The sequence below is a fragment of the Capsicum annuum genome, chromosome 5 (genome assembly GCF_002878395.1).
Source record: "Capsicum annuum cultivar UCD-10X-F1 chromosome 5, UCD10Xv1.1, whole genome shotgun sequence".
Classification (NCBI taxonomy): domain Eukaryota; kingdom Viridiplantae; phylum Streptophyta; class Magnoliopsida; order Solanales; family Solanaceae; genus Capsicum; species Capsicum annuum.
The window spans coordinates 217,583,724-217,610,399 of record NC_061115.1 but is presented as its reverse complement, the minus strand read 5'-3'; the positions used below and the strand labels follow the sequence as shown (position 1 = coordinate 217,610,399).

The window sequence follows — 26,676 nt, the reverse complement described above, 5'->3', positions numbered from 1 at the left end:
TGGATTACTGTATCAGTAGAGTTTAACTTCTATATTCTGACGAGTTGAAAGAATATTTATATAATTCGGTCACATATAAGATAACTCAATATTATTTTTTCCTATCTAAACTATCAACATCCAATTAACTAGAAGATGGTGATATTTTTCCTATCTAAACTATCAACATCCAATTAACTAGAAGATGGTGATATTTTTGATAGGATAGTTGAGTAATTACTCTAGCTCAAACTCTATATTATATTATCTATAAATTACCTGCGACAAACCTAGTAAATTGCCTATCTTCTAGAAATTTAGGATTCATAAACTTAAAATTCTAAATTCACTTTTAGTTATGTACATATATCCAATGTTCAATTTGAATCGTTTTATGTCATGTCCTATTAAATGGATTGAGTTGCTTTGGCGAGGTTGGGGAAGCTATTTTCCAAGCCAAACGGGAAAAACAACAGGAATTATAAGTTTTTTGTGACTTTCGATAGGTGTTAACTGGGCTCAGGCTTCGACCAAAATTTGGGGCAAAACTTCTCGAAGGGTCCCTTGATGGCCTATCAAATGGATTAGATTGCTTTGGCGGAGCTAGTGGAGTCATTTTCCAAGTCAAAAGGGCAAAGCAACAGGAATTATGGATTTTTTACGACTTTCGGTGGGTGTTAGGCCACGATTCGGGGGGTGAGCTCGAGCTTCAGAAAAATTTTTGGACAAAACTTTTCGATCGTCCCCCAATGGCCTACTAAATGGATTGGATTGCTTTGGCAGGACTGGGGAAGTCATTTTCCAAGTCAAACGACAATATGATAGGAATTATGGATTTTTTGCGACTTTCAATAATGTTACCCTACGGTTCGGGGGTTGGGCTCGGGCTTTGGAAAAATTTTTGGGCGAAACTTCTCGAGCGGTTCCCCGATGACCTATTAAATGGATTGATTTGCTTTGGAGGGGTCAGAAAAGTCATTTTCCAATTCAGACGGGTGAAATAGAAGGAATTGCAAGTTTTTTTAGACTTTTAATAGGTGTTAGCCCATGGTTCAGGGGGTGAGCTCGGACTCTGGGAAATTCTTTTGGTGAAACTTCTCGGGCGGTCCCCTGACGACGAATTTGTAGTGACCCTTCAGGTTATTTTTCATATTTCCCTTATTTTTGTCGTTATAGCTTTTTTATAGCTGCCCCAAGTCATTTATTACTTATTGGAACCGACAGTTCGGTTATTGGACAATTTCTTTATTTTTATAGCCAATTTTCTATTTTGAAGTCTTTGATGGTTCCAAATGGCCACCAAGCAAAAAACTTGAGTAAAATGACCTCTTATGCAAATTCTGATTGCCCCAGCAACTCTGAAATATCTATTTTAGGTTGGATAGACCTTTGATTTGGTCCCAAGACACCTGGCTTATTTCGACCTATTGGTCAAAAAACTGAGAAATTAGAAATTTGGGTGTGAGACCCACATTTGGTCGAAATAACCTCGAATAGAAAATTCAATTGCACCATTGAGTCCGTGGGTGGGATCGGGGCGCGAGCGTGTTTTGGGTCAAAAATCAACCGAGGGCTCCCAAACAGGCTGAAGAGCGGGGGAGTGTGCGTCGGCGAGGCCGTTTGAGAGGTCAAACGGATAAAATGATACGAACGAGCCGTTTTCAAGCCAAATCAAAGGTGATTTCATATTCAGCGGTGGAAATCAAAGGTGATTTCATATTCAGTGCTCGTTCGAAATCTTTTATGAAAAATAAAAGTGTTTACCACTTCATCAAATTTACAGTTATTTAGGTATGTACTTTTATGTTGTTTCGGTATTTATGTAGGGAAAAACCTTGTTATATCATTTTTTTTATAAATATTTTGAATTATTAAGTATTGTAATTTTTTTGATATTATATAATTATTAAAGAGATAATACATCAAAACCTCCCTGAACTTGTTCCAACAACTTAGTTTAACATTTAAACTTTACAAATAATTATTTACCCCCCTTAACGTCTTTCAATTGAATTAATTTCCCCCTTAATATATAACACCACTCTCACGAGAGAGAGTGCATCACACTCGCTGCCACATCAGCGCCAGATCACCGCCACGTTATAGCCACGTAAATAAAGTATTTTTTTAACATTTTTATATATAAATATATAAATATCTATAAATATATATATAAATATTATATATATATATTTTAAAATATATAAAATATTTTAAATTAAAAAAAATCCCACCCCCCATTTTCCATCTTCTTCACAACCACTCACCCCTCCTTCCCCTCTCCCCGCCCCTCCCGTCTACCCCCACACCTGCACACACGCCCCACCCACCCTTACACTGCCACACCTAAACATTCCCCCATCCACCTTCGTCCACCCCTACACAACCACACCTGCCAGGTTTTTCAGTGAAAATTTCAGCGAATTTTCGCCGGAAAACTCAATCCACTTCAAAAATTCAATTACCACCATCGAAAAATATCATAAAATAGTGATAAAAAAACTCAACCCACATGAAAACTTCAATCAAATCAACACCAAATTCTGTAAAATCAACAACCAAATATTCAAATCATATAAATTTTTTAATTTTCAAATTTAATTTAACTCTTTCTTTTATTAATTTAAGGGGTCGAAGGAGGATAAATTAAAGGTGGGGGTGGCAGCTTTCGTAATTGGAGGAGAAGTGGGGTGGGGGTGTTGGCATTGGTGGTGGATTTGGCTAAAGAGGAGTGGTGGTTGTGGGGGGGGGGTGGTTGGGGGGGTTGGGGGGGGGGGTGAAGAAGAGGGGGAACTTTTTTTTTATATATATATATATATATATATATATATATATATATATATATATATTAGAATCAGACTACTTAATAATTCAGACAGATGGAAGTGATTTAGGATGGGGAGCCATTTTAAAAGCAAGACCTAATAAATATAGTAATAAAAATGAAGAACAAATTTGTGGCTATCAAAGTGGCGCATACAAAGAAAAAGGTAATATGAGCGCCATAGACTTAGAAGTATTAGCTATCATATATGGCCTTAATGCCTTCAAACTATATATACTCGGTTATCTTCGTCTGATTCAGAAGAGTCAGATTTTAGATTATCTTTATCATTTATGTCAATACTTATTATTGAGTATATACTTTCGGTATCGGACATATATTCATCTACGTTCAATAAAGTTTCTTGGAAATCTTCTATTAATTGAGAATTTCTAGTTCTATTATTATTTCTCTTGGGACATACGTTGGCTAGATGGTCTATACTGCCACACGTATAACATTCTAGTTTATTTTTATAATTTCTGTCTTTTCTATATTTTCTAACATGTCGATCTCTATTTAACCAAGGTTTTTTAGCCTTTGACTTTCTTAAGAAGTATTGTTTTTTATTATATGGTTTCTGATTATTTCTTTTCTTATACCTTTTATGTTGTTTCTGATCATAATTTTGAGTTGTGTATATAACAGATTTACAGAAATTCATTTCATTTCTTTTCAATTGTTTTTGTATTTGTATGTTTGTACATATTAAGTTCCACTATCAGTTATAAAGAACTAGCAGAATTGGAACCAACTAGCTCCTCGAGTGCTAGCCCATTCCAACAGACAAACCCTAATCCTCAACCAATAGATTATAGTACAGGCAATGTACCTAGAAGACCAGCAATTAGGATAAACCCAGATACGGAACTTAGGGGAGACCATATAAAACCAGCAGGAAAAAGAATGCCAATAGAGGAACCAATTAAATTACAAGAAGGAGGTAGTAAAGGTAAAATTCTAAATATAGCAGCACATGATCCCCAAATGTGGGATACAGTAATAGATTTATGGAAAGGAATAGTAGCTGCAGATTACTTGAGACATTATACAGAAACAGATACAGAAACAATGTATAAATATTTGGAAACTTTTTTAGGCGAATCTGCAAAGGCTACATGGGAGAGTTTTAAGACAAACTGCCCATATGACTTCCAGGTTCTATTAAGTATGGGACCAAACCCCTATAATTTTACAAATAAAATGCATATGTTATTAACAGGAAAAGAAGTTCTCTATTCTGTTCTGCATTAGGTTGTCGTCTGCATATTCTAGCTAATATATTATTGTTTCCTATTCTATTTTCTGAAAAACTTATTCTTTGTCTTTCTTCTCCTTGTCCTGTATTATTTTCGATGGCTCTCCGTCTATCTGATAGAAAGTCCATTTTTGTGGTTTTCGTATTATGTTTTTTTCGTTCTTGTTTGGGAGTTAATTCAATTCTTTTTAATTGGTTAACTAGTTCGTCTATTTCTAGGTTATTTTTTGGTTGGGTTTCTTTATTTATTAAGATGTCTATTTTCTTGTGTAATTCGGGTAATTCTGGCTCTTTGTGGAGAGGTTTTTGAGTTTCTTTGCCTTTTATTAAAATGTCTATTTTTCTGTGTAAGTCTAATAGTAATTCTATGATAGTGTTATTTTGTTTTAGTAGGATTTTATCTGTTTGACTTGAAGGTATATGCCTAGATAGTCCTTCAGGGTCACTATGATAATTTTTTGATTTTTCTAGTGCTTTATTGTAATTTATATCTTCTTCACTCATGAAAGTGATATTTCTTCTAATCTTTTTGTTATTTTTTGTAAGTCCTTAATTTCTGTTGTTATATTTTCTACTTGTTCTACAAGCTTAGCTATTAGTTGAGTTGTTTTTAGTTCTAATTCTTTAGGTTTTTCTATTATGGTTGCTATTAGTTTTTCAATTTCTAATTTTGTAGGTATTTTTTCCAAGTTAAACTTATGGTTTAAATACTGAATTTTTCTGTCTATTTCTACTTCTTGTGACTTAAGATTCACTATAAAGATGTTAAGGGGGGTAAATAATTATTCGTAAAGTTTAAGTGCTGAATTAAGTTATCGGGACAAGTTCAGGAGGGTTTTGATGTATTATCTCAATTATTAAATGTTAAATTGTTTACTGGAGAATCTAAGTTCAAATTAGTTCATGATCAAACCGACTAGCAGCACTTTCTAGATGTCTCCTTGAAATATCAAAAGGGCAAAATTCAGAAATAGCATACTTATCTCCTTAATTATGAATTTCATAGCAATAGTTTCATAATTACATAATATAGCAAGTTGTATTTTGTATTTTTGCAAACTGTTGCTACAAAAATACAAATACATATGATTTTTACTGTCCTTATAATTGATATGTATTTTGTATTTTTGCAAACTATTGCTACAAAAATACAAATACATCCAAATACAATGCTACAAAATATAATTTGATAAAAGTGTTGCTACTTTTTATAATTTAATATTTAAGTATGTTACTTTAAGAATCCGTTTAAGAATCAAGTAATTGTGACCCCTCTAGCTCCGAATTTCACCATATAAAATGAGATAGAGTGAGTATTTTCTTAGAAAATTATGTCAATTTTATTTAAAAAGTGTAAAGTTTTCATGCTCTAAGATGATCAAAATCAAACTGTTTGATTCTCAAGTTCGAGTTATGTCTCATTAATTGAAACAAAGAGTGTACCATCCATGAATTGTATGCATTGTATAACTTGACCGTAAACTTAACAACTACTTAGTGAAATATTAAAGGCATAATACATAAGCATTCTCTTTAACTTAATATCAGTTTACAACTACGATCTTCTACTTTAGATGTGTACAAGTAGACACTTAAACTAGCATAAAGTTGAACAAGTAAACACATACGTCCTATGTGGCATAATACACATAGAACGACATGTAGGACATGAATTTACCACGTAAGATGCCACATAGGACACATGCATGTAGTTGTTGTCACACCCCTTTTCTTAACCCGAAAAAATCTGATTTTAATAGTTTCAAAAGGGTTTTTATCATCAAAGTAACAAAAGATGAAAATTTGTTTCAAAAAGGACTATTTACATTTTTTATTCAGAGTCTCCACTTGACATAATTCGGTGTGTCAAGTCATCTTTGAAAGATCCTTTTCAAAATGATTTGACTCTTTAAAACTGATTTGCGAACAGAGATTCCAACTAAGGAATTCTGTTGATCGAGGGAAAGGTGTTAGGCACCCCTCGGTCCCGTGGTTCGACCATGGTCGATTGGTGGAGTGCATCGGCTATTTTAGCATTATGAATATATAAACCATACGAAATCACACAAAACAATCAATCAAACAAACAAACAAAACAAATCCAAAATTATAGTGTCCAGTCTGATTATTACAATCCTGAAATAGAAAAATGCGAAAATATAAACCTACTCTATTCTATGCTAATTCTAAACTACACTCCATTGCTTTCTCCACCCGACGTTTCGGTTCTTGATCATGCGTCATCTTCAAGTACATGGTACTTCGGAACATTTTTCGGATAAATCAATACAAATTTTTCGGGGCATTTCCCGACCAAATGAGTATAATTTTTCAATGCGAGAAAATCAAACCATTCAACCAAATTTCAAACGTTCAATAAAATTTCAAACACTCAACAAAATCATAAATTCTAAACTTTACCTACCCGAACCTACTATTTGTCTATCCGAATCGACCTATCATGATTCTATCACATTTCAACCATATTTATACTTAAACCAAATTAAACCAAAAGTCTTTAATCAATCCAAATTTACAAGAAGGTTCACTTCATCACATGATTCATAACTAAAGAAAAGCAATCGTTCACCAACAACAAAGATCATTCAATCACACAAATGTTCAATCCGATGCACCAAACACAATAAATAATGAAGTAAAAGAAGAGAAGATTAGAATTGTACCTAAACTTTTAGCTTTCAATATATTGAAGATAAAAACGGCACCGAAAACCTCGAATCGAAACTCAATAACGAGCCACACCAACTCAATAATGAGAAATAATAACACGAACTGACTTGAATCCCGAGAAAGACGAAGTATATCACTCAAGTCGAAGACTGACAACGCCAAAAATCAAGAAAACCGTGTTTGAGATCTTCGAAAAATAGGCAAAAACAGATCGGAAATCAGGGAATTACCAAAAAAACTGAGGAACCCATACTATTCGAGCTCCGGTGAAGAAAATGGTTGGAGCGACGCTGACAGCGCTGTTTTTCGGCGAGTTTCGCCGAAAACAGTAGCGGATAGCGACGGTATGGTCTTTTCGATGGTAAATCCAGCGTAACAGTGATAGCAATACCCAGAGGATGATTCTCAGTCGATTTCCGGCGAGCCATTTCCGTTACTCCCGATCTCCAATCTCTCTCCGTCTCACTTCTCTCTCTTTTTCCGTTTGGTTTCTCCCTTTCATGTGGGTATATATGAGTGTATTCGGTTGATTGCGAGTATTATGGGTTTTTCTATTGAGTGACAGTGAGAATTATGTTAAAAAAAATGGTATTTGGCGTGAATGATGGATGAAGATGATTGTGTTTTTACTGTGAGGTGAATTCTCCCTGAATTTTTTTTTTTTTTGAGATCTCCTGAGGTGGGTCCCGCTTTTTGAATATATGGTCAAAAGGAACAAAACGTGAGGGAGGAGGCGGTTTATTTTGCTGGGTAGGTTGTTAAAGATAAGATAAAATTAGTTAGAAGTTATTATTTTTGTGGGATATAATTATACGGGTGAGGGTGCGTGATAAGATGAGCTAAAAATGGATAAAATTGCACTTTGGGAGAGAACAAAATTAGATGTCTACAGTTGTTCAACTTTATATAACTTTAAGTGTCCACTTGTGCACACCCAAAGTTGAATGGTATAGATAAAAGTTGAAGCCAAGCTAAAGAACACGTTTATGGTGTTGAAGCCAAGCTAAAGAATATATTTATGGTGTTGAAGTCAAGCTAAAGAACACATTTATGTATTACACCAATATTAAACATACATATAAATTAATCCGAACACCATTTTTACCGTTGAAGGCATATGTTGCTAGAACCCGTGGAAGATCTAGCTAATAGTGAGGGGCTTCGTCCGAACCCCTTCGGCGAAAAATTATACTATAGATACAAGTTTAAAATTATTTTCATGTACATATAACAGACGTTAAACTCCTTTCAATTAGTTCTTTTATTCACATTTTTCAATTATGAATCCCTTAGTTAAAATGCTGACTCCGCCTCCTAGTCAAACATAGTTGTTGGGAGTGGGCATAACATATAGCACGATACAATTTAAGTATTTAATTACCATTTGTGCATGCGGGGTAGACTTAATTAGCTCTAAATTTTGGATTATTAAGTCACTAATTTTTCAAAATAATAATTCGATTTGTGATTGTTATTTATTTGAGAGTTTTTAATCGTCCATTTTACCTTAATTTATCAGTGTTGTCAATTTTTTTCTTTTTGGGTTTTCCATCCAGTATCAGATATCCACATTGAAGTCCGACTAATTCAGATTTGCGCTGCATAGGGCCCCATTTAGGGAAAGCGCTCCCTACCAAGGATTTCTTATACATTGATGATTGTCACTTTGTAAATTATATTTGTCAAGCATCTAAAGGTACATATTCAAATTGACTACGTTTATTTATTTTTTTCAATTAATAGTTTTTTTTTTTTTGATTAATCGACCAAGATACACCTTTTTAAATTCAACTAGTATAGAATACGTGCTTTGCACGTGTATATCACATTAAAAATTTAACAAAATTATAAGATAATTACACAGCAATCAATGTATGGTTATAAATTATATTAATCTATGATTAGATATCAAATGACAAAAAAGGTATAGCATTATAGATAAGAAGAGAATATGAGAATTTATAACGAAAATTAATGAATAAAACACAATAATTAGCTAAAATTAACACTGATGCAAACTCTAACGAAAAATCTACCACAATATTGTATGAAACTAACTAAAAGTTATAATCTTTCTTGATATTTTAAGAATAGCATAAAACAAAGAGATCAAGGGTGTGTTTGGTATGATGGAAAATGTTTTCCTATTTTCTTTTGTTTGGTTGCAATAAAATGTTTGGAAAACATTTTCCACAACAACTCATTTTCCTCAATTTGAGGAAAAATAGCTTTTCTCATGGGCCAAGGGAAGTCATTTTCCAGAAAATGACAAATGTGACTTATGACCCCACCCCCACCCTTCTTTCCCACCCCAACAACACTCATATTCACATGACTCAAAAAATTCACATTTCTCAAAAATTTACATTACTCAAAAATATTTTTCATTGTGTTTTGCTTCAATTTTTCACTGCTTGAAATAAAAAATAGTGAAGCCCGAATTTTTTTCATTTTCAATGTTCGTTGAATATATTGTTATTTTCATATGCATAGAGGAAGACTTACCTATGTTACTTTTGCTAATTGTATATTTCATTTTGTCATCGATGTAACTTGTTTCACGAGGTTGAATAAGCTTATCGTTCCGTTATATTTCTTCCTAACAAAATATTGAAAAGTGTCTCCTATATTTACTAATTAATAGTTGCTTAAATTTTGTGATAGTAATATTTTAGTATTCGATATTGATATTATTTGTTATGCTTAAATTAGTTCTTACAAATTGTTGAGTTGCTAGAGACACTGATATACTAGTTAACAGTTAGTAGTATTTTCTAAAAAAATATTTTTCACTCACTAATCAAACACTAGAAAATATTTTTCTAAAAAATAGTTTCTACTCACCAACCAAACATGAAAAAATAAGTAGAAAACCAACTTATTTTCCAAGAAAACATTTTCCATCATACCAAACACACCCCAAATCTAACATTACTTTCTCACCATCATCCTCAAAGTTTACTACATCACTTTACTTCATAATTATATCCTCCCCAACATCAAGTGCCAGGATCTGATGCAAAGTCTTGCAGTTGATGAATTTTATCACAGCAAGTCAACGTTTTGCGTACTAATGGAGTGAACGATATCAAACTTGCAACACTGATGATATCAATTCTAATTTTGTCATTTTTGTAATTTTCACAGACACATCACTTCCTTCATTGAATGAATAGTTATGAAAATCCCTTAGAATAATATGCGTTGTCATATAAATCACATGAGATATTAGAGAAAAAAAAAAAAGAAAGATCACCATTATTTAAATATTTTAATATTATTTGATTAAGTGATCTATATATCGAAAAACTAATATTAAAAATATAGGAGTAAAACCTATTCAGAAAATAATGTTCCATAAACAGAATTATGTAACGGCCATATTGTGGAATCCTATTCTATCAATTTGTAGAAGTTCAAAATTTGTCTTCTAAATAAATATCAACCAAATATTTCTATAAGAAAATATTTTCCATCAATAAATGTATTATCGTAAGCCTAATTTTACATCAGTTTTAAAAAGTAGCTATTTATTACCTAGAAGATGATACTAATTAAAGTCCTAATACCAAGGAAAGTATTCCTAATAGTCCTAATCCTAAGGAAGTAATTAAATGACTATCACTGTATTAAATATTAGAAAAATAATTAAGTATTACTTTTATATATAACAAAAATAGTAAGTGATAACATGATTTTGTCTATTACGGAGATTCTTAATGAAGGGCAAAAAACTAAAATTGGATCTTTCTTCATTGAATGGATAGTTATGAAACTCTAGAGAATAATATGCGGTGTCTATAAATCACACAAGATATTAGAGAAGTAAAAGAAAGAAAGATCACCATTATTCAAATATTTTATTATTATTTGGTTAAATGGTCTATATATCAAAAAAATAATATTAAAAATACAAAATCTTTTAAGAGAATAATATCTCATAAATAGAATTATGTAACAATTTTAAAAAGTAAATATTTATCACCTAGAAGACTGTCCTAATTAAAGTCGTAATACGAAGGAAAGTACTCCTAAAAGTCCTAACACTAAGGAAACAATTAAAGTCCTAAAACTAAGGAAAATACCATGCTAAAGTTTTAATACTAAGGAAACTATTAAATAACTATTATTAAATATCAAAAAAATAATTAAGCATTATTTTATATATAAAAAAAATAAGTGAAAAGACATTTTGTCTATTGTGGATACTTTTAATGAAGGGCAAAAAGTTCAAATCACTTTTCCAAGAGTGTTCACACTTTTAATATATTATAGATTATAGATATAGATTATATCTATTATGCCGGTCATACCTCTTCGAATAAATTATATAAAGATTGCTTCTTTCTCACGTAAAATATTTTTCCTACATCATCACTCGATTATTTTCTTTTCCACTAAGGGTTCGTTTGATAGAGTGTAACTGAATAGGTTATATTAGTAATATTGGAATTAGCAGTGCAGAGATTAATAATATTGAGATTAGTAATACTGGAGAGTAAATTCCCTGAATGGTCACTCATGTTTGGATAATTGCCTACAAATATCATTTTTGTTTTATTTAGGATAAGAATATCATCCAACTTTTCTTTTTTTCCCTTAAAATATACTTATTATCTCAAAATATTTCTCTCTCCTACTTGGAATGCCATGTCATTAATTTTTTTTTGATAAATGTATAACTTATCAAACTTATTTAATTAAATTTTTATCCTAGTTCTTTTTTTTTTAATAAAAAAATTACACATGATATATTGATAATTGAAAATTAATCTAATTACACCAAAAGCTTAGGTTATTTTATTTGATATGTAATCTTCAAAGTTTCTTTTATTTACTTATTTATTTCACCACTTAATAATAGTTTTAAAATACAAGTACTTATACGAATTGGTACAATAATTTTTTTGTTGTTTATTTTATATATACTAAAAATTCTTAAAATGTAAAAGAAATAAAACGATGGATTTCATATTTTAGACATTAAGTTTGTTATTTATATGAGAATAAAAAAATAAAATCACCTTTTTTGAAGGAAAAAAAAAATTATGTAGTCTTGAAACAAATTAAACTTTTTAAGAAATATTAACAAAATGATACCTTCTTTAGTAATATTACAAATGAATTTTTAAAATATTACTCTATCAATTCTTCTTTGCTTTTGATGGATTTAGAATGAAGTACGAATATCAATTAGTGTTTAATTCTATAATAAAATAAAATCTAAATATAATGATCACAGGAAAAAGTGAAGAAACTAAATTAAAAATATATTTTTTTTCTAAATTTATGTCTTATCTTACGGATTTAATGATTTGTTTATAGGAAATTACTTGTAAAAAATCTGCAAAAAAAAATATTTTTTCACTATATATTTATCAAAAATTATCCTGCATAAAAAATTGCAAGTATCTATGTCCAAATTAAATTTCTTAGGTAATAATACATATTAAAATTTTTTTTATTGAATTTTGTTTGGCAGCAAAAAAATCGTAGGTTTGTCATCAATACTTTTAAATAACAAATTATATTCTTTTATTCTCTATTACTCTATATTTGAAGGAAATATAATATCTTGGATTATATTAATCCAAAAATTCTTTTGTATAATCCCAAAAATTAGATTTTATTCTTTTATTCTCATATAAATAACAAATTTAATATCTAAAATATGAAATCCGTCGTTTTATTTCTTTTACATTTTAAGAATTTTTAATATATAAAATAAATAATAAAAAAATTAAATGAGTACCAATTTTTATAAGTACCTGAGTTATAAATATTATTAAGTGGTGAAATAAATAAGTAAATAAAAGAAAGTTTGAAAAGTACATATCAAATAAAATAATTCAAGCTTTTGGTGTAATTAAATTAATCTTCAATGATTAATATATCATGTGTATTATTTTAAAAAATAAGAATTAGGATAAAATTTTAGTTAAATAAGTTTGATAAGTTAAATAGATCTATTTATCAAAAAAAGAAAGAAATTTTACTGACATTGAATTCCAAGTAGGAGAGAGAAGATTTTTGAGGTGTTAAGTATATTTTAAGGAAAATAGAAAGAGTTGAGTGATATTTTTGTCCTAAATGAAACAAAAATGATATTTGTAGGCAATTTTCCTAACATGGGTGACCATCTAGAGAATTTACTGTAATACTGGATTATTTTTTATGCAGTATTTGGTTTGTTGTATTGAAAATAATATGAATTGTTATGTTTTAAAAAGAATATTATTTGCTTACAAAAATACCCTCAACATAGTATAACTTTGTATATTTTTTTTGCAAAAGCTTATTATTCTTTTATAAAAAAAAAAAAGTTAACAATAGAACTAATTATTTACTTTAGAATTTTAAGATTTAATCATTCACTTACAAAAATTATTTTTTTATTATCTTTTGTTTATTTGTTCACCATTTGCTTGTTGTTATTACTTTGTGGTGTTTTTAAGTTGGAGGGAGGTATGTGTAACTTTTGGATGATACGATAAAATCATTATTAACATAAAATTGTATTCTATAGAATATTAAAACTAAGTAGATAAATTATTTTTATTTATAAATATCCTATTTACAAAATTAAAGCTTGTATGCAATTTGTTTTTGAATTTTGATCAATAAATATTTTTTAAGTTAATGGAGTAGTTTTTTTTATAGCTAAAATTATTTGGAGGGATATTATTATTTTGATAAATCGAAAAGAGTTAACTAATATTGAATAAATTGAAAAATATTTCGAAAAAGTTTAAAGAAATTTGAGGACTTTTTTGTAAATAATGATAAAATTTGTAAACTAATTTATTTAAATAAATTTATTAGTATAAATATAAAAAATAAAATTAAGAAAATAAAAAAAATATTTAAAAGAATTTGAGGGATATTTTTGACTTTACACATACTAATCCCATGATATTAAAACCCATGTATTACTAATACCACCATATGTGGTGTATTAGTAATACACCCTATAATACTATGTAAGATGTATAATTAATACGTGGTATTAGTAATACATTAATTCAAAATACGTCCTACCAAACGACCCCTAAGTGATTGCTTTGGACCTTAGCTTATGATCCCAAAAAATCAAAATATCCATCATTTTTACAGGAAAAATGTTCTGTTTTCACCCGAACTATACACGAAATTGCTAAGACACACCCGAGCTTTTGAACTATACAAGAAATTGCTAAGACACACCTGAACTTTAGGAGGATCCTATTACCCCTGACTAATTAAAATCATATTTTTGAAAACCTTAGTGCCTACGTGGCACATCAGTGAATCAACATACTGAAGGTCCACATAGGCACACATATATAGCGGCGGACCCAAGATTTAAGGAGTGTGGGTGTTTACTACAGAAAAAAATGAAAAATCACCTCAACCAAGAAGAGCCTTAAGATCAACCTAACTGCCAGTGCACCTAATTAACTTCTTATTTAGTGGGTGCTTTTATATAATTTATACTCATTTTTATATATTTTTTATGTAATTATACCTACTTCGCGTCGAGTTTAGTGGGTGCTGGAGCACCCAAAATTTATGTGTAAGTCCACCCTTACGCATATTGTCACATAGATATAAGGTTATCAAAAATACCATTTTAATTAATCTAGAATAATTAGTTTCTCCTAAAATTTGAATGTGTTTCAATAATTTCGTGTATAATTATACCAAAAACCATGTGAAGCTCCAGACAATGGACAGGTTTTGTATTTTTTCTAATCCAGAAGATATGCCAAAGGAAAGATATGCATCATTTTAAAATACGAAATGCATCGATAATTTCTTAAATTTATCAATATATTTATTTAAATAATTAAATAAGCATATGTGACAAATTTAGCGTCTAAACAGGTATTTCTATTAGCTAATTTATGTGTGCTAGCATCTATTACGTATATAAGCTAACTACATAAAATATATTATTACTTTTTTATTATACACATCCACCTCAATCAATCAGTTTTATGATTAACTGAAGAGTTAAATTATTCACTTAATGAAGGCCTAAAATAACAGAATAATTTTTTTAAAAGAAAATTTGAATAAAAATTATTCAATAAAAATAGAAAAAATATCCAATTACCCCTGAACTATACCCAAAAAAATTACAACACACCTCAACTTAAAGGGGTCCTATTACCCACTGAACTAATTAAAAGTATAATTTTGACAATCCTTAGTGCCTACGTGGACGCTTCAGTCTGATATAGTGATACTTCCTCCATTTCGAAATAAGTGAATTGTCAGGATATTTATTGATGTTTCAAAATAAGTAAATTATTGAATTTTTTTCTAAATTTACCCTTGTGATTTAACAATCAATTAACTTTTGAAAAGGTATTATAAGGTTAACTTTTATTTTTTTTTTTTGGGTAAAAATGAAAATTTTGTTAAATTTATATTTTTAATGCTTTTTCTTTAATTTGTGTGCCAACAATTCAAAATTCACACTAGTCCACATTTTGTTACCAAACAAAGATTAACAAAAACCCGTGAGTTCCAAAAGAGAAAACACTCAAGAAAATACAAAGTGAGAAAAAAAAAAGAGAAGCAAAATGGAGAAGATAGAGCACAAAATGGTAGCTGTAAATGGCATAAACATGCATGTAGCAGAATTAGGCCAAGGTCCAATAGTCCTCTTCATACATGGTTTCCCTGAACTCTGGTATTATTTTCTTGAATCTTGAACTTTGTAAGTCATAATTATGTTTATATATCTGTTGCTGGTGAGAGGTGGTAGGTATTCTGTTGAATTAGAACACCATGGTCATAAAAAAGATCTTAGTTATGTTAAATTTAGTATGTTTGGGAAACTTATTTCTGTTATAGGTTTAAGAAAGCCATTGTCATGTTTATTCTGTTGTTTATTTTTGTTTCTCTAGTTGTTTTGATTGTGTTATTGAAAGTCAACTTACCATAGGTGATGGCCAATTAATACCATTATAGGATATTTGTTTAAACAAAAGTACATCCGGTGCACTAAAGCTATAGCTATGCATGGTAAAAAATAGGGTAATCCGGTGCACTAAAGCTACCGCTATGAGTGGTGTCAGGAGAAGGGCCCATCACAAGGGTGTATCGTACCTAGCCTTACCTCGTATTTCTGCGAGAGGCTGTTTCTAAGGCTTGAACCTGTGACCTCCTAGTCACATGGCAACAACTTTACCAGTTACTACAAGGCTCCCCTTCAATTATAGGAAATGTGTTTAACTTAAAGAATTAAAGACTGTTGTTGTTGTTGTTGTTGTTGTTTTGATTGTGTACTAGTTAATCCACAATTGTATTTGGAACTACTTGAGCTTTGTATGATGAAATTGTAAATTAGACTTAGCTGAATCTCGTTAAATCCTTGTGCTATTTGCTTTTTGTTCTCTCATTGCTTTGATTGTGTTCTTGTTAATTGATGATCTTAAGATTTGGGAATTCACTTGTTGTAGGATTCTGAAAGGGTTTGAGTAACAAAAAAGTTGTCTCTGTTTGACCTATAGATCACGGATTCCTGTAATACTTTGTGTTCTTTTCTCTTCTCCATTTGCTTTGGCTCTATGATAGTTAATCCAAGATCTACCACATCAGGTACTCATGGCGCCACCAAATGGTCTATTTAGCTGAACGTGGCTACCGTGCCGTGGCACCAGACTTGAGGGGTTATGGTGATACTACAGGTGCACCTGTTAATGACATTTCAAAGTTCAGTCTCTTTCACCTCGTGGGTGATCTTATCGCACTGCTTGAAGCCATAGATCCAAATGAAGATAACGTGTTTGTTGTTGCTCATGACTGGGGTGCCATAATTGCTTGGCATTTATGCCTTTTTAGGCCAGACAAAGTTAAGGTGTTGGTGAATTTGAGTGTCCATTTTCTTCAAAGGAACCCACACATGAATTTGGTGGAGGGGTTTAAGGCTTTATATGGGGAAGATCATTATATCCCGAGATTTCAGGTTCTCTTTGATTTATCATTTGTCTTTGATAGGTATTCTACAAGTTTAATGCAGCACTGTGCATTAAACTCTACATGCACATGGGATTCAGGTTGTGGTGGAGGTAGGATTTTCACGAGGAATTCATCATCTACCATATATACATAAGAGCAAATTTGAAGCAGATGATCTGGAAAGCAAAAGTAGATCAAGAGATTATCTCATTAATTTGTTTGGAACATGTTGCATACCATTCAAAAGTTCTTTGGAACAACCGTAATATTAACTCCATCTTAGTCTGCCTGACTTTGACTTGAGAGAGTACGTGTTTGCCTCTGTTGTTGAAAAGTCCGCACTCGTTTGGGGTCCGCTCCTGTCTTTGTCATTTAGCGGTAACAGCTGGAGTTTGCTCCTCTTTCTAGGGATCTAATGGTCGTAAACCACCTTGTATGATAAGGGCGTAGGTTTCTTGAGATTTAATTTTGATTGGTAATTTCTTCAGCAGAAAGTTCACTATGATTTTACACTGCAGGTACCGGGCGAAATTGAAGCTGAATTTGCTCCATATGGTGCTAAGGCTGTTCTTAAGAAACTTTTGACATTCCGCGATCCTGCACCATTTTATTTTCCTAAAGGCAAAGGTCTTGACGCTATCCCTGATGCTCCCGCTGCCCTTTCATCTTGGCTGTCTGAGGAAGAGTTAGATTACTATGCCAGCAAGTTTGAGAAGACGGGCTTCACTGGTGCTGTCAACTATTACCGAGCTCTTCCCTTGTAAGCCTTCCTCGCCTTACTGTGATATCGTATGTTTGAGTGCATTTGTTCGATACGTTAGTTGTATGCTTATGTAGTTCACGTTTGTTTCGACTATTTGGGATTAAGGTTGTAGTTGTTGCTTTTACATGTCAAGAGACTTCTACTTCTAGTTAGAGACTAGTCTTCATGAACACTATCGTACTCTACGTTGCTCAGACTCTTCAAAATTGTTGCCACACTTGTGCTGGATCCTCCAAAATGCACTGTTTTAGGAGGATCCGACACGCATCCAGAAGCATTTCTAAAGAGTCCGAGCAACATAGATTCTATTAGTTGCTTTTAGATTGTCTTGATCAACTTCTTCATACATGGACGCTAGCAAGGCTTAGTATCTTTAGTCAAGAAAATGACATTTTTGACGTATATATACTTGGGATTTGATGTTTGGAGTTGCCCGAAATTTTACATAAACCCTAAAGTTCTGTCTCTTATGAAATGCAGAGACTGGGAACTCACAACACCATGGACGAGGGCTCAAGTTAAAGTTCCGACCAAGTTTATCGTTGGTGAATTTGACTTGGTTTATCATATACCGGGTGCTAAAGAGTACATACACAATGGAGGATTTAAGAAAGATGTTCCATTGTTGGAGGAAGTTGTGGTTATTGAAGGTGCAGCTCACTTTGTCAACCAAGAAAGGCCAGATGAGATTAACAAACACATCTATGACTTCATTCAAAAGTTTTAAACTCACTCTTTTTTCACTATCACAAGTCGAGTCCGACTCTCTATGGCATGGACGTCTTTGATTGGATCGATGGAGACAGATGTATAGAAAGTGTGTTGTGCTTGATTGTACTTGTTTTGAGTTTGATAACTCTAATAATAACTCTCTAAGTGATTATTCTTATGGTTTTTACTTTTTATGCTATAAAAGAGTTCTCTTAAGGTGAATTGATGGTCATAATAATTGTTGCTAAAACAGGTAGTGGTAACTTCTGCGTACACTTTACTCTCATCAGACCTCACTTGTGAAATTTTACTGAGTATGTTGTTGTAAAGATAGAAAGTTTGTTTGATATCACGTATCTTATTGGACATTTCAACTCAAATTTGAAAAAATATTTATGTGTGATCTCAACCATTCAAGTTAACTACATATAAAATTTATCTAGTAAATTAATTTTGACACTCAAAGTACCAACATGTTTCTAATTTAGGACCTAAATAAATGTTCTTAATTATTAGATATTTTCAACTCAAATTTTGAAAATGTTTTCGTGGTCTCAACCATCTAAAGCAACTACATAAAATATCTCACCTTTTTTTATACACTTCAACCTCAATTGAAGATGCATGGTTAGTTTTACTGTAACACCCCGTACTTTCAGGCTCGACCATCGTCCTTACGTGTATAGACCCGAACTAGATGATTCCTTATTAATATATGTGTAGTGATCAATCCTATAGTGTAAGAATACCTTTGAATATGAATTGAGTTCACAAAAATCCCCTAACTCTAAGACGAGTTGAAAGTATTTCTACCGAATAAGTTTTAGTGGATGTTTAAACTTGGGTCAACTTCCATCGACCATAACTCCTAGTATATGATGAATTATACAGCCTATTATATATCAAATGAAATGTCTTCGAATAAGCTTTCCAACGATACCAATTTCACCTAAATCCGATATCCGAGCGAAAAGTTATGGCCATTTTAGTGAGTGAGACAGTAGCAGCATGCGATAAGCATGCGACGCACACCCTATCGCACGATCCAAATTTTCAGCTTCTGTTTTCGCATTATTAAGGGCAAAATGGGTATTTTCAGCCCTCCTTCTTCAGCTTAAACATGAGATTTTTATCCCAAATGACCTCATTATTGATATTTTCATCAAATTACTCCAAGAACACTCTTTAGGATTTCAAACTAAAAACCCAAGTAGTTCAAGATTCAACCGTGGGTTTTCAAAACAAATTGAAGAATCAGAATCCCCACAACGTAGGCTTCAAGAAGCACCATCACTTTTTGAAATAGAGGTATGTGGGGTTGTCCTAAATTTCATGGGCATGTTTTCAAAAAGGAATTTACGCAAGACTTTAAATTTATACAAGTATATATATATATTTTTAGAAATGGGGGTTTTTAATTGATACCAATAACATGTTTTGATATATGATTTTAAAAGGAATATTGAAATATCATGGGATTGTTTGTTTGAATGTATTTAAATGGTTGAATTGTGAATATGTGACCTGCAATTTCAAAAGTGTGCGATGTACATGAGTCGTGAATTTTTTAAATTCCCCATGATAATGTTTATACCCCATATTATACTTTTGTTAAACCATTGAGAGCATGAGTTTTGCAATTGATATGACATTACTCATAAATGATTGAACTTCTTGAATGATTGCATGTTGAGAACCATGGTGTATGTGTTTAATGGTGTGAAAGTCATACATATGTGCATGTTGTAAATGGTATGAGAAGTTGGAAAGTTGATGTGATATTGATGACTTGCAAGTCGTGTATGACGATACCCTGCAGAATATGACATGCGATTGATTAAAATGAGTTTAATGCATTGATTTTGTGAGATAGGTGGTTACCCGAAGAAAGCACGGGTCAAATGACTCTATGTTGGAAATCGTGTTTGCCAACTCGGGAACTTGGTACCCTGCTGTGTGATCTTGTGTACCTGATATTATGTCATCTCAAATTGGGACTATGGTTAGGATCCCTGCTTTGTGATCTTGTGCACTACCATAATTGATTGGGTCGAGACACCCTGCTGTGTGATCTTGTGTGTCTTTCCCTCACTTATACTCTAATCTCGGTGGCAATCGAGATTTGACAGTTGGTGTAAATGTGAAATTGTAGGGTGTACCACCTAGTTCAGATGTGTTGCATTGTTGTTGAAAAATCATTATACTATGCCTATGTATTTTCGAAATTATTTTGCAATAATGTGCTTTACAATAGCTCTCATTTATTTTATATAAAAATCCCTACTTTGTTTTGGATTACTCTGCGTACCAGTACTTTGTATTGACCCCCTTCCCTCCCAGGTTCGGAGGCACAGTCTAGGGGACCAGAAAATCTGTAGATTCTTCAGTCAGATTTGCAAAGACAAGTGGTGAGCCTTCTATATTTCGGAAGGCCTGATGTCTGGTAGTTTATTTATCATTTAATAGTTTTGGGTTTACTGGGTCCTTTTCCCATTTTTCAGATAGTTGTTTGTTTTAGTCATGTAGTAGAGATTTCACAGACAGTTTTCAGATGTCGATAGATGTTGTGGGACTTTATTTCCCATTATTGATTTTATTAGACTCATGACCATGTTTCCGTAGTATTGTGTATTTTCTGCATTTCTTTATCATATGAATTATGTGCATGATTACTAGATAGATAGGAGTGTTTCGAGCCTACATAATTTGGAATGCTCGTCACAGCCAGGGCCCTAGTTCAGGTCGTGACAAACCTGGTATCAAAGCACGGTTCATGGTCCCAGGGTGTCTGCGAAATCGCGTTGGGTAGAATCTTATTTATGGGTATGTAATGTGCCATACTTATAAGCAGGAGGCTACTAGGCCTTTAGGAATGTCTCCCTTTCTTCATGTTCTAGTTCGTGCAACAGAGTCAAAATGTTCCTCTTTCATAGTCTAATTCGTGCTATGGTGTCGCCCATGCGAAAGTAAAGTCATCCCAAATTCTTTCTTACTCTGATGTTCTCAGACATGTCCCATTATTGGGGTCATTCAAGTGCAAAAATTTTAGAATCTACATGATATAGTCCTTTCCGGTTGAGTCATATAAGATTTTAAAAATTGTGTAAGGACTTGAGAAGAGTCTGTTTGCTTCAAAGTGTGTTGATGCTAGTGTGAACCTTGATATTGATGAAATCGTGCTTTTCAACTTGCGGTATTGAGTGTATTCAGTCCCTTTTTTTTACAAAAATTTATGTTGCGGATGTCGTGCTTCAGAGGGAATGATGTGTAACAGAATATTGGAACTGTATTTCCACCCGAATAGTAGTATGAGTTAAAGTGTTGTTGTCATGACCTATTGGTAATGAAATTAGACCAAGAAGTTGGTGATGTGAAGACACAAAGTTAGAAGTCAGAGTGAGGGTGATTTTTGTGCAAATAAATATTTCAGTTGAATAACCGATGTTTGAGGATGATTTATCCCTTTATAGTGATAAACTAATGTGGTAGCTAGTAGCATGTGTGGATGGTATGGTAGTCCATGGAGGAAGTGTTTGACTCCGATTTTATTTATACAGAGTAAGATGTGTATTCTTAGTTCATTGGATATTGCGTATTAAATTTCTATCTCATGTAATCTTGTCATCAAAGTGTTGTTGAAAAATAAAGTCTAGTGAAGCCTTGTGGGGCTCTTTTGATTTACTAACATAGTTTCCTTGTCATTCATCTCATTTTCTTGTTCAAAATACAAAATCAAAGTCTAGTGAAGCCGTGTGAGGCATATTTCAATTCACTAGCAACTTGTTGTTCTTGTGTTGGTTGAATATTTGTATAGTTGAATCTTTTCGCATGAGATTGAGTGGTAATGAAGTGATACGTCCTTGTGTGTTAGTTTAGTAGAAGGTCGAGAAGGAGTTATTAGTTAAGGTGAATTGTTGTTTGCTTGAAGTGTGAAAATGGCTATATTAGCCAGTAAGTTATAATTATAGACTCATGGTTGTTGTGGAAATTGAAGGTAGTCTAAATGCATGATTGAGTAAGTAAGTATGTGGTGAGAAATCCGTATAAGTAGATAAGATTGTATGGGGTTATAATATCAGATTGAGGTTGATCATGTCTATTATGTGGCTTTATCCCTTGACCTTTTTTTTTTCGTTGGTAGTTGTAAACTAGTACCTCTTATGAGAAGGTATGTAGTAGATTTTGAGGTATTTGGATGGAATGTTCCAATTTGATGGATTAGTATATTATGTTGCACTCGTCATTGGTGGTAGATGATTGATGCTAAACTATAGGCTTGAATTTAAGTGTAGGATGTGGTGGTAAAAATAGTGGCATGAGATTGATGTGTTGAAATAGTACGTGCTAATGAGTTATTATAAGGAAGACCGTAAGGTCAAGGTTGATTATTGTTGTTATGAAGTTCTAGTGTACTAGTGTTTCTTGATATTTATTTCATGGTTTCGAAGTGAGAATAATGCGTAAGGTTGGGTTGTAAAATCATGTTTAGCTCTAGACCTTAAGTTTTGAACAGTTGAAGTCCATGAAGGTGGATGTGATGATTTCTTGGTTAATGATGCTAGTTATATGGAAGTGACCTAATAGGCTTGAACGGTGTATGAAATGACTTAAGTTTAAGTTGATTCGTAATGAAGTATAATGTTGTAGGTATGGTTTGTAAGTATGCCCAAGGTGATATGGAGTTATGGCATTTTTTCTAAGACTATTACATGTTGCGTGTGGCTAGTAGACATAGTAGTACCGTTGAGTTACTAGGTAAGGTTTCTTCTATTATATAAGTTATGCGATTGACGGTCTAATGTTAGAAAGTTAAGTAGTGTAGAGTGGATTCTTATGTGATAAGAAGGGAGGATGTGTATGTATGCTCATGAGAGTGCGAGTTTTAGGCTGATGACGATTGAGAATAGCAAAATTTAAGAGTAGCATTCTGGGAAAGCAATGCTTTTAGAGTATGCGTTAAGTAGTCATAACGCCCCGTAAAATTCGTGCAATGCGTTATCTCTTATTAGCATGTGCATGGAATAAGAAACTTAAAAATATTCTAAGTGTAAAAGAGACTTAGTCTCATTTGTAGCTCTGAACCTTTGGGAATCTCATTTTCAGTCCTCCCGACCTCCATTTTTAGATTTTTTATTGTGTTACGATGGGGCAAGCCTATAGAACATCTCGGGTGAGTTTCAAAATTTTTGGACATCATTTAGGGCGCGTTTGATTTCCAAAACAGTAGCACCATGCGATATGCATGCGTCGCATGGTCCATCGCATGGTGGCAACATGCGATATAGCATGCATCGCAGGCTCCAGTGTGGTGGGAAATAGCATGTGACGCATGCTCTGCTGCACTTACCTGGGAATTTCAGCATTTAAACTCCATCTCATTAAGGGCATTTGGGTCAATTTCACCCACATTAATTCTGCCTAAACACCGAATTTGAGTAGAAAAACAACACTTTAGCCCCAAATTAACATTCTTTCCAAATTGAAATCATCCTTCCCTGCCAAGAACAAAAATCCTAACTCTTAAGTGTTTAGAGGCGTGGATGTCCATGTCTATAATGATGTTAGTCATAAGTGGATGATTTTGGAGTTAGAGGAAGTTATGATTAGTATTCCTCAAGGGGGATGTCCTAGAAGGAATTTAGTGTCTTTATGTTAAATTATTGAGGGAAGTTTGTATTCATGTGTATACCGATATCCCCTATTGTATAGAGAATTGTGGTTATAGATTGATAAGTAGTTATGTTCTCAAGTCTGGGATTATGACTTTGATCTAAGGGGGAGATGGTGAGTTAAGGTAGTTTTCGAATTTTCTCATTTTGGCAAGTTAGGGAAGAGTAATGATGAACCTACTCCTATTCAAGCATGTTCCTCCTACGTCAGTTTAAGAGTTCATTCTACCAAGGTCACATGTATTCAAGTCCTGCCGATGTCTAAGGTTTGAGTTCTCTATGTAAGTCATGTCATGTTTTGGCGTCCAAACGAGAAGCAATAATGTACCTCAGTGACCCAATACTCCAAGTATCCGAGCCATAGGTTATGTTGCTCATGATCCAAACCTATGTCTCATAACATGCTCGGTCCTAAGGAAATATGTTTCTGTATGTTGTGGAATCATTTTATGTCGGAATTAGCCAGAGTGATAAAGTCTATGCTAACTCATGGAAAATTTTCAGCTCCTTGAATGGGGAGCAATCACTTTAAGTGAAATCCTTACCTTAGTTGTTAGTGACATAAATTTCGGCTTTATGCCATATAGCTCATGATATGCGCATCCATGTTTCTCCTTTTGGTTTGTCCGGAGGAAGCCACAATGTGTTGTGTTCGTGCCGAACGACCCTTTACTTATGATCCAGACACTTGATATTTGGAGCACTCCGTGTTTATTCTATCGTATCTTTACTTCATGTCTCTCCTCGAGCAGTGCTATAAGTATGAGTGATGGCCTGATGATGTTACTTCTATTCATGATGTGTATGCCAGGGTCTCGTAGTTTAAGTTAGCACCTTTTTTCTCCGAGTGAGGCTTCAATATAGAAGTATATTACAACGGGAATCAAATTCGTGTGGATAGATGTGTATGGGAAAAATTATAAGTTGGGAAACGATGAGGCATATGTAGGTTATTGTTTGGGGAGTTGACAAATAGTGTCTCCAAGATTAAGTCTTTTAACTGTATCTTGTAAGATGGAGAAGGATAATATTCTTATGTCCCGTGAGAATCCCATCTCATGTCTTGTACCGATCTTAATCAGGCCTAGGATTCTTAGAAAAATTCACGTCCTACAATGCTTTGTTCATGTGCCTCAAAATACATGCCAAGATCATGTCGATGCCATGTTTCATCATCTCATGTTCCGTGCATTCACGTTTCACTAGGGGTTATCATGAAGCTTGATCGCTGCCTTCACATATTTTATCGAGGAAAAATGTTCAATGTGAGATTATGTTCTTATTCTACACTCATAGAGCTTCAAAAGGTCCCTACCCATCATTCGGGGACGAATGATCCCAAGGGGGAGATAATGTAACACCCCGTACTTTCAGACTCGAATCAAGATCGTCGTCCTTACGTATATAGACCCGAACTAGATGATTCCTTGTTAATATATGTGTAGTGATCAATCCTATAGTGTAAGAATACCTGTGAATATGAATTGAGTTCACAAAAATCCCCTAACTCTAAGACGAGTTGAAAATATTTCTACCGAATAAATTTTAGTGGATGTTTAAACTTGGGTCAACTTACATCGACCATAACTCCTAGTATGTGATGAATTAGAGAGACTATTACATATCAAATGAAAGGTCTTCGAATAATCTTTCCAACGATACCAATTTCGCCTAAATACGATATCCGAGCAAAAAGTTATGACTGTTTTAGTGACTAAGATAGTAGCAGCATGCGATAACCGTGTGACGCACGCCCTATCGCACGCTCCAAATTTTCAACTTCTGTTTCCGTGTTTTTAAGGGCAAAATGGGTATTTTCAGCCCCCTTCTTCAGCTTAAACATGAGATTTTTATCCCAAATGATCTCATTATTGATATTTTCATCAAACTAAAAACCCAAGTAGTTCAGGATTCAACCGTGGATTTTCAAAACAAATTGAAGGATCGGAATTCCCGCAACGTATCTTCAAGAAACACCCATCACTTTATGAAATAGAGGTACGTAGGGTTGTCCTAAATTTCTTGGGCATGTTTTCAAAAAGAAATTTATGCAAGACTTTAAATTTATACAAGTATATATATATATTTTTAGAAATGGGGGTTTTTAATTGATACCAATAACATGTTTTGATATATGATTTTAAAAGGAATATTGAAATATCATGGGATTGTTTGTTTGAATGTATTTAAATGGTTGAATTGTGAATATGTGACCTGTAATTTCAAAAGTGTGCAATGTACATGAGTCGTGAATTTTTTAAATTCCCCATGATAATGTTTATACCCCATATTATACTTTTGTTAAACCATTGAGAGCATGAGTTTTGCAATTGATATGACATTACTCATAAATGATTGAACTTCTTGAATGATTGCATGTTGAGAACCATGGTGTATGTGTTTAATGGAGTGAAAGTCATACATATGTGCATGTTATAAATGGTATGAGAAGTTGGAAAGTTGATGTGATATTGATGACTTGCAAGTCGTGTATGATGATACCCTGCAGAGTATGACATGTGATTGATTAAAATGAGTTTAATGCATTGATTTTGTGAGATAGGTGGTTACCCAAAGAAAGCACGAGTCAAATAACTCTACGCTGGAAACCGTGTTTGCTGACTCGGGAACTTGGTACCCTACTGTGTGATCTTGTGTACCTGATATTATGTCGTCTCAAATTGGGACTATGGTTAGGATCCCTGCTTTGTGATCTTGTGCACTACCATAATTGATAGGGTCGAGACACCCTGCTGTGTGATCTTGTGTGTCTTTCCCTCACTTATACTCTAATCTCAGCGGCAACCGAGATTTGACAGTTGGTGTAAATGTG

General features: G+C 33.0%; 2 protein-coding genes across 3 annotated transcripts; one reads left to right on the top strand and one right to left on the bottom strand.

The window, feature by feature from the left end:
* Positions 1–6,141: 6,141 nt before the first annotated feature.
* On the bottom strand, positions 6,142–7,596 carry LOC124898799. 2 transcript variants are annotated; one of them, XR_007055584.1, is made up of 2 exons: positions 6,983–7,596; positions 6,142–6,901 (listed from the first exon to the last, which is right to left on the bottom strand). XR_007055584.1 is itself a non-coding variant. In XM_047412790.1 (2 exons), the coding sequence occupies exons 1-2, from the start codon at positions 7,178–7,180 to the stop codon at positions 6,684–6,686; spliced, it is 393 nt and encodes a 130-aa protein (XP_047268746.1). In that variant the 5' UTR covers positions 7,181–7,555; the 3' UTR covers positions 6,142–6,683. The 2 variants fall into 2 exon arrangements, 1 of the variants encoding a protein (XP_047268746.1); XM_047412790.1 differs by having other exon boundaries at positions 7,006–7,555.
* Positions 7,597–15,221: 7,625 nt separating this feature from the next.
* Positions 15,222–18,396, top strand: LOC107870223 (epoxide hydrolase A). Its single transcript, XM_016716677.2, has 4 exons — positions 15,222–15,429; positions 16,341–16,707; positions 17,219–17,460; positions 17,944–18,396. Exons 1-4 carry the CDS (start codon positions 15,320–15,322, stop codon positions 18,188–18,190), a joined length of 966 nt encoding a protein of 321 aa, XP_016572163.1. The 5' UTR covers positions 15,222–15,319; the 3' UTR covers positions 18,191–18,396.
* Positions 18,397–26,676: the final 8,280 nt, after the last annotated feature.

Bases quoted from the DNA above. Each gene is read 5' to 3' on its own strand.
- LOC124898799 (XM_047412790.1), bottom strand. From the start codon at position 7,180: ATGGCTCGCCGGAAATCGACTGAGAATCATCCTCTGGGTATTGCTATC. The intron at 6,902-7,005 runs GTATGGGTTCCT...TGGCGTTGTCAG, and splicing joins TCTTCACCGGAGCTCGAATA to TCTTCGACTTGAGTGATATA.
- LOC107870223 (XM_016716677.2), top strand. From the start codon at position 15,320: ATGGAGAAGATAGAGCACAAAATGGTAGCTGTAAATGGCATAAACATG. The intron at 16,708-17,218 runs GTTCTCTTTGAT...TTTACACTGCAG, and splicing joins ATTATATCCCGAGATTTCAG to GTACCGGGCGAAATTGAAGC. The intron at 17,461-17,943 runs GTAAGCCTTCCT...TATGAAATGCAG, and splicing joins TATTACCGAGCTCTTCCCTT to AGACTGGGAACTCACAACAC.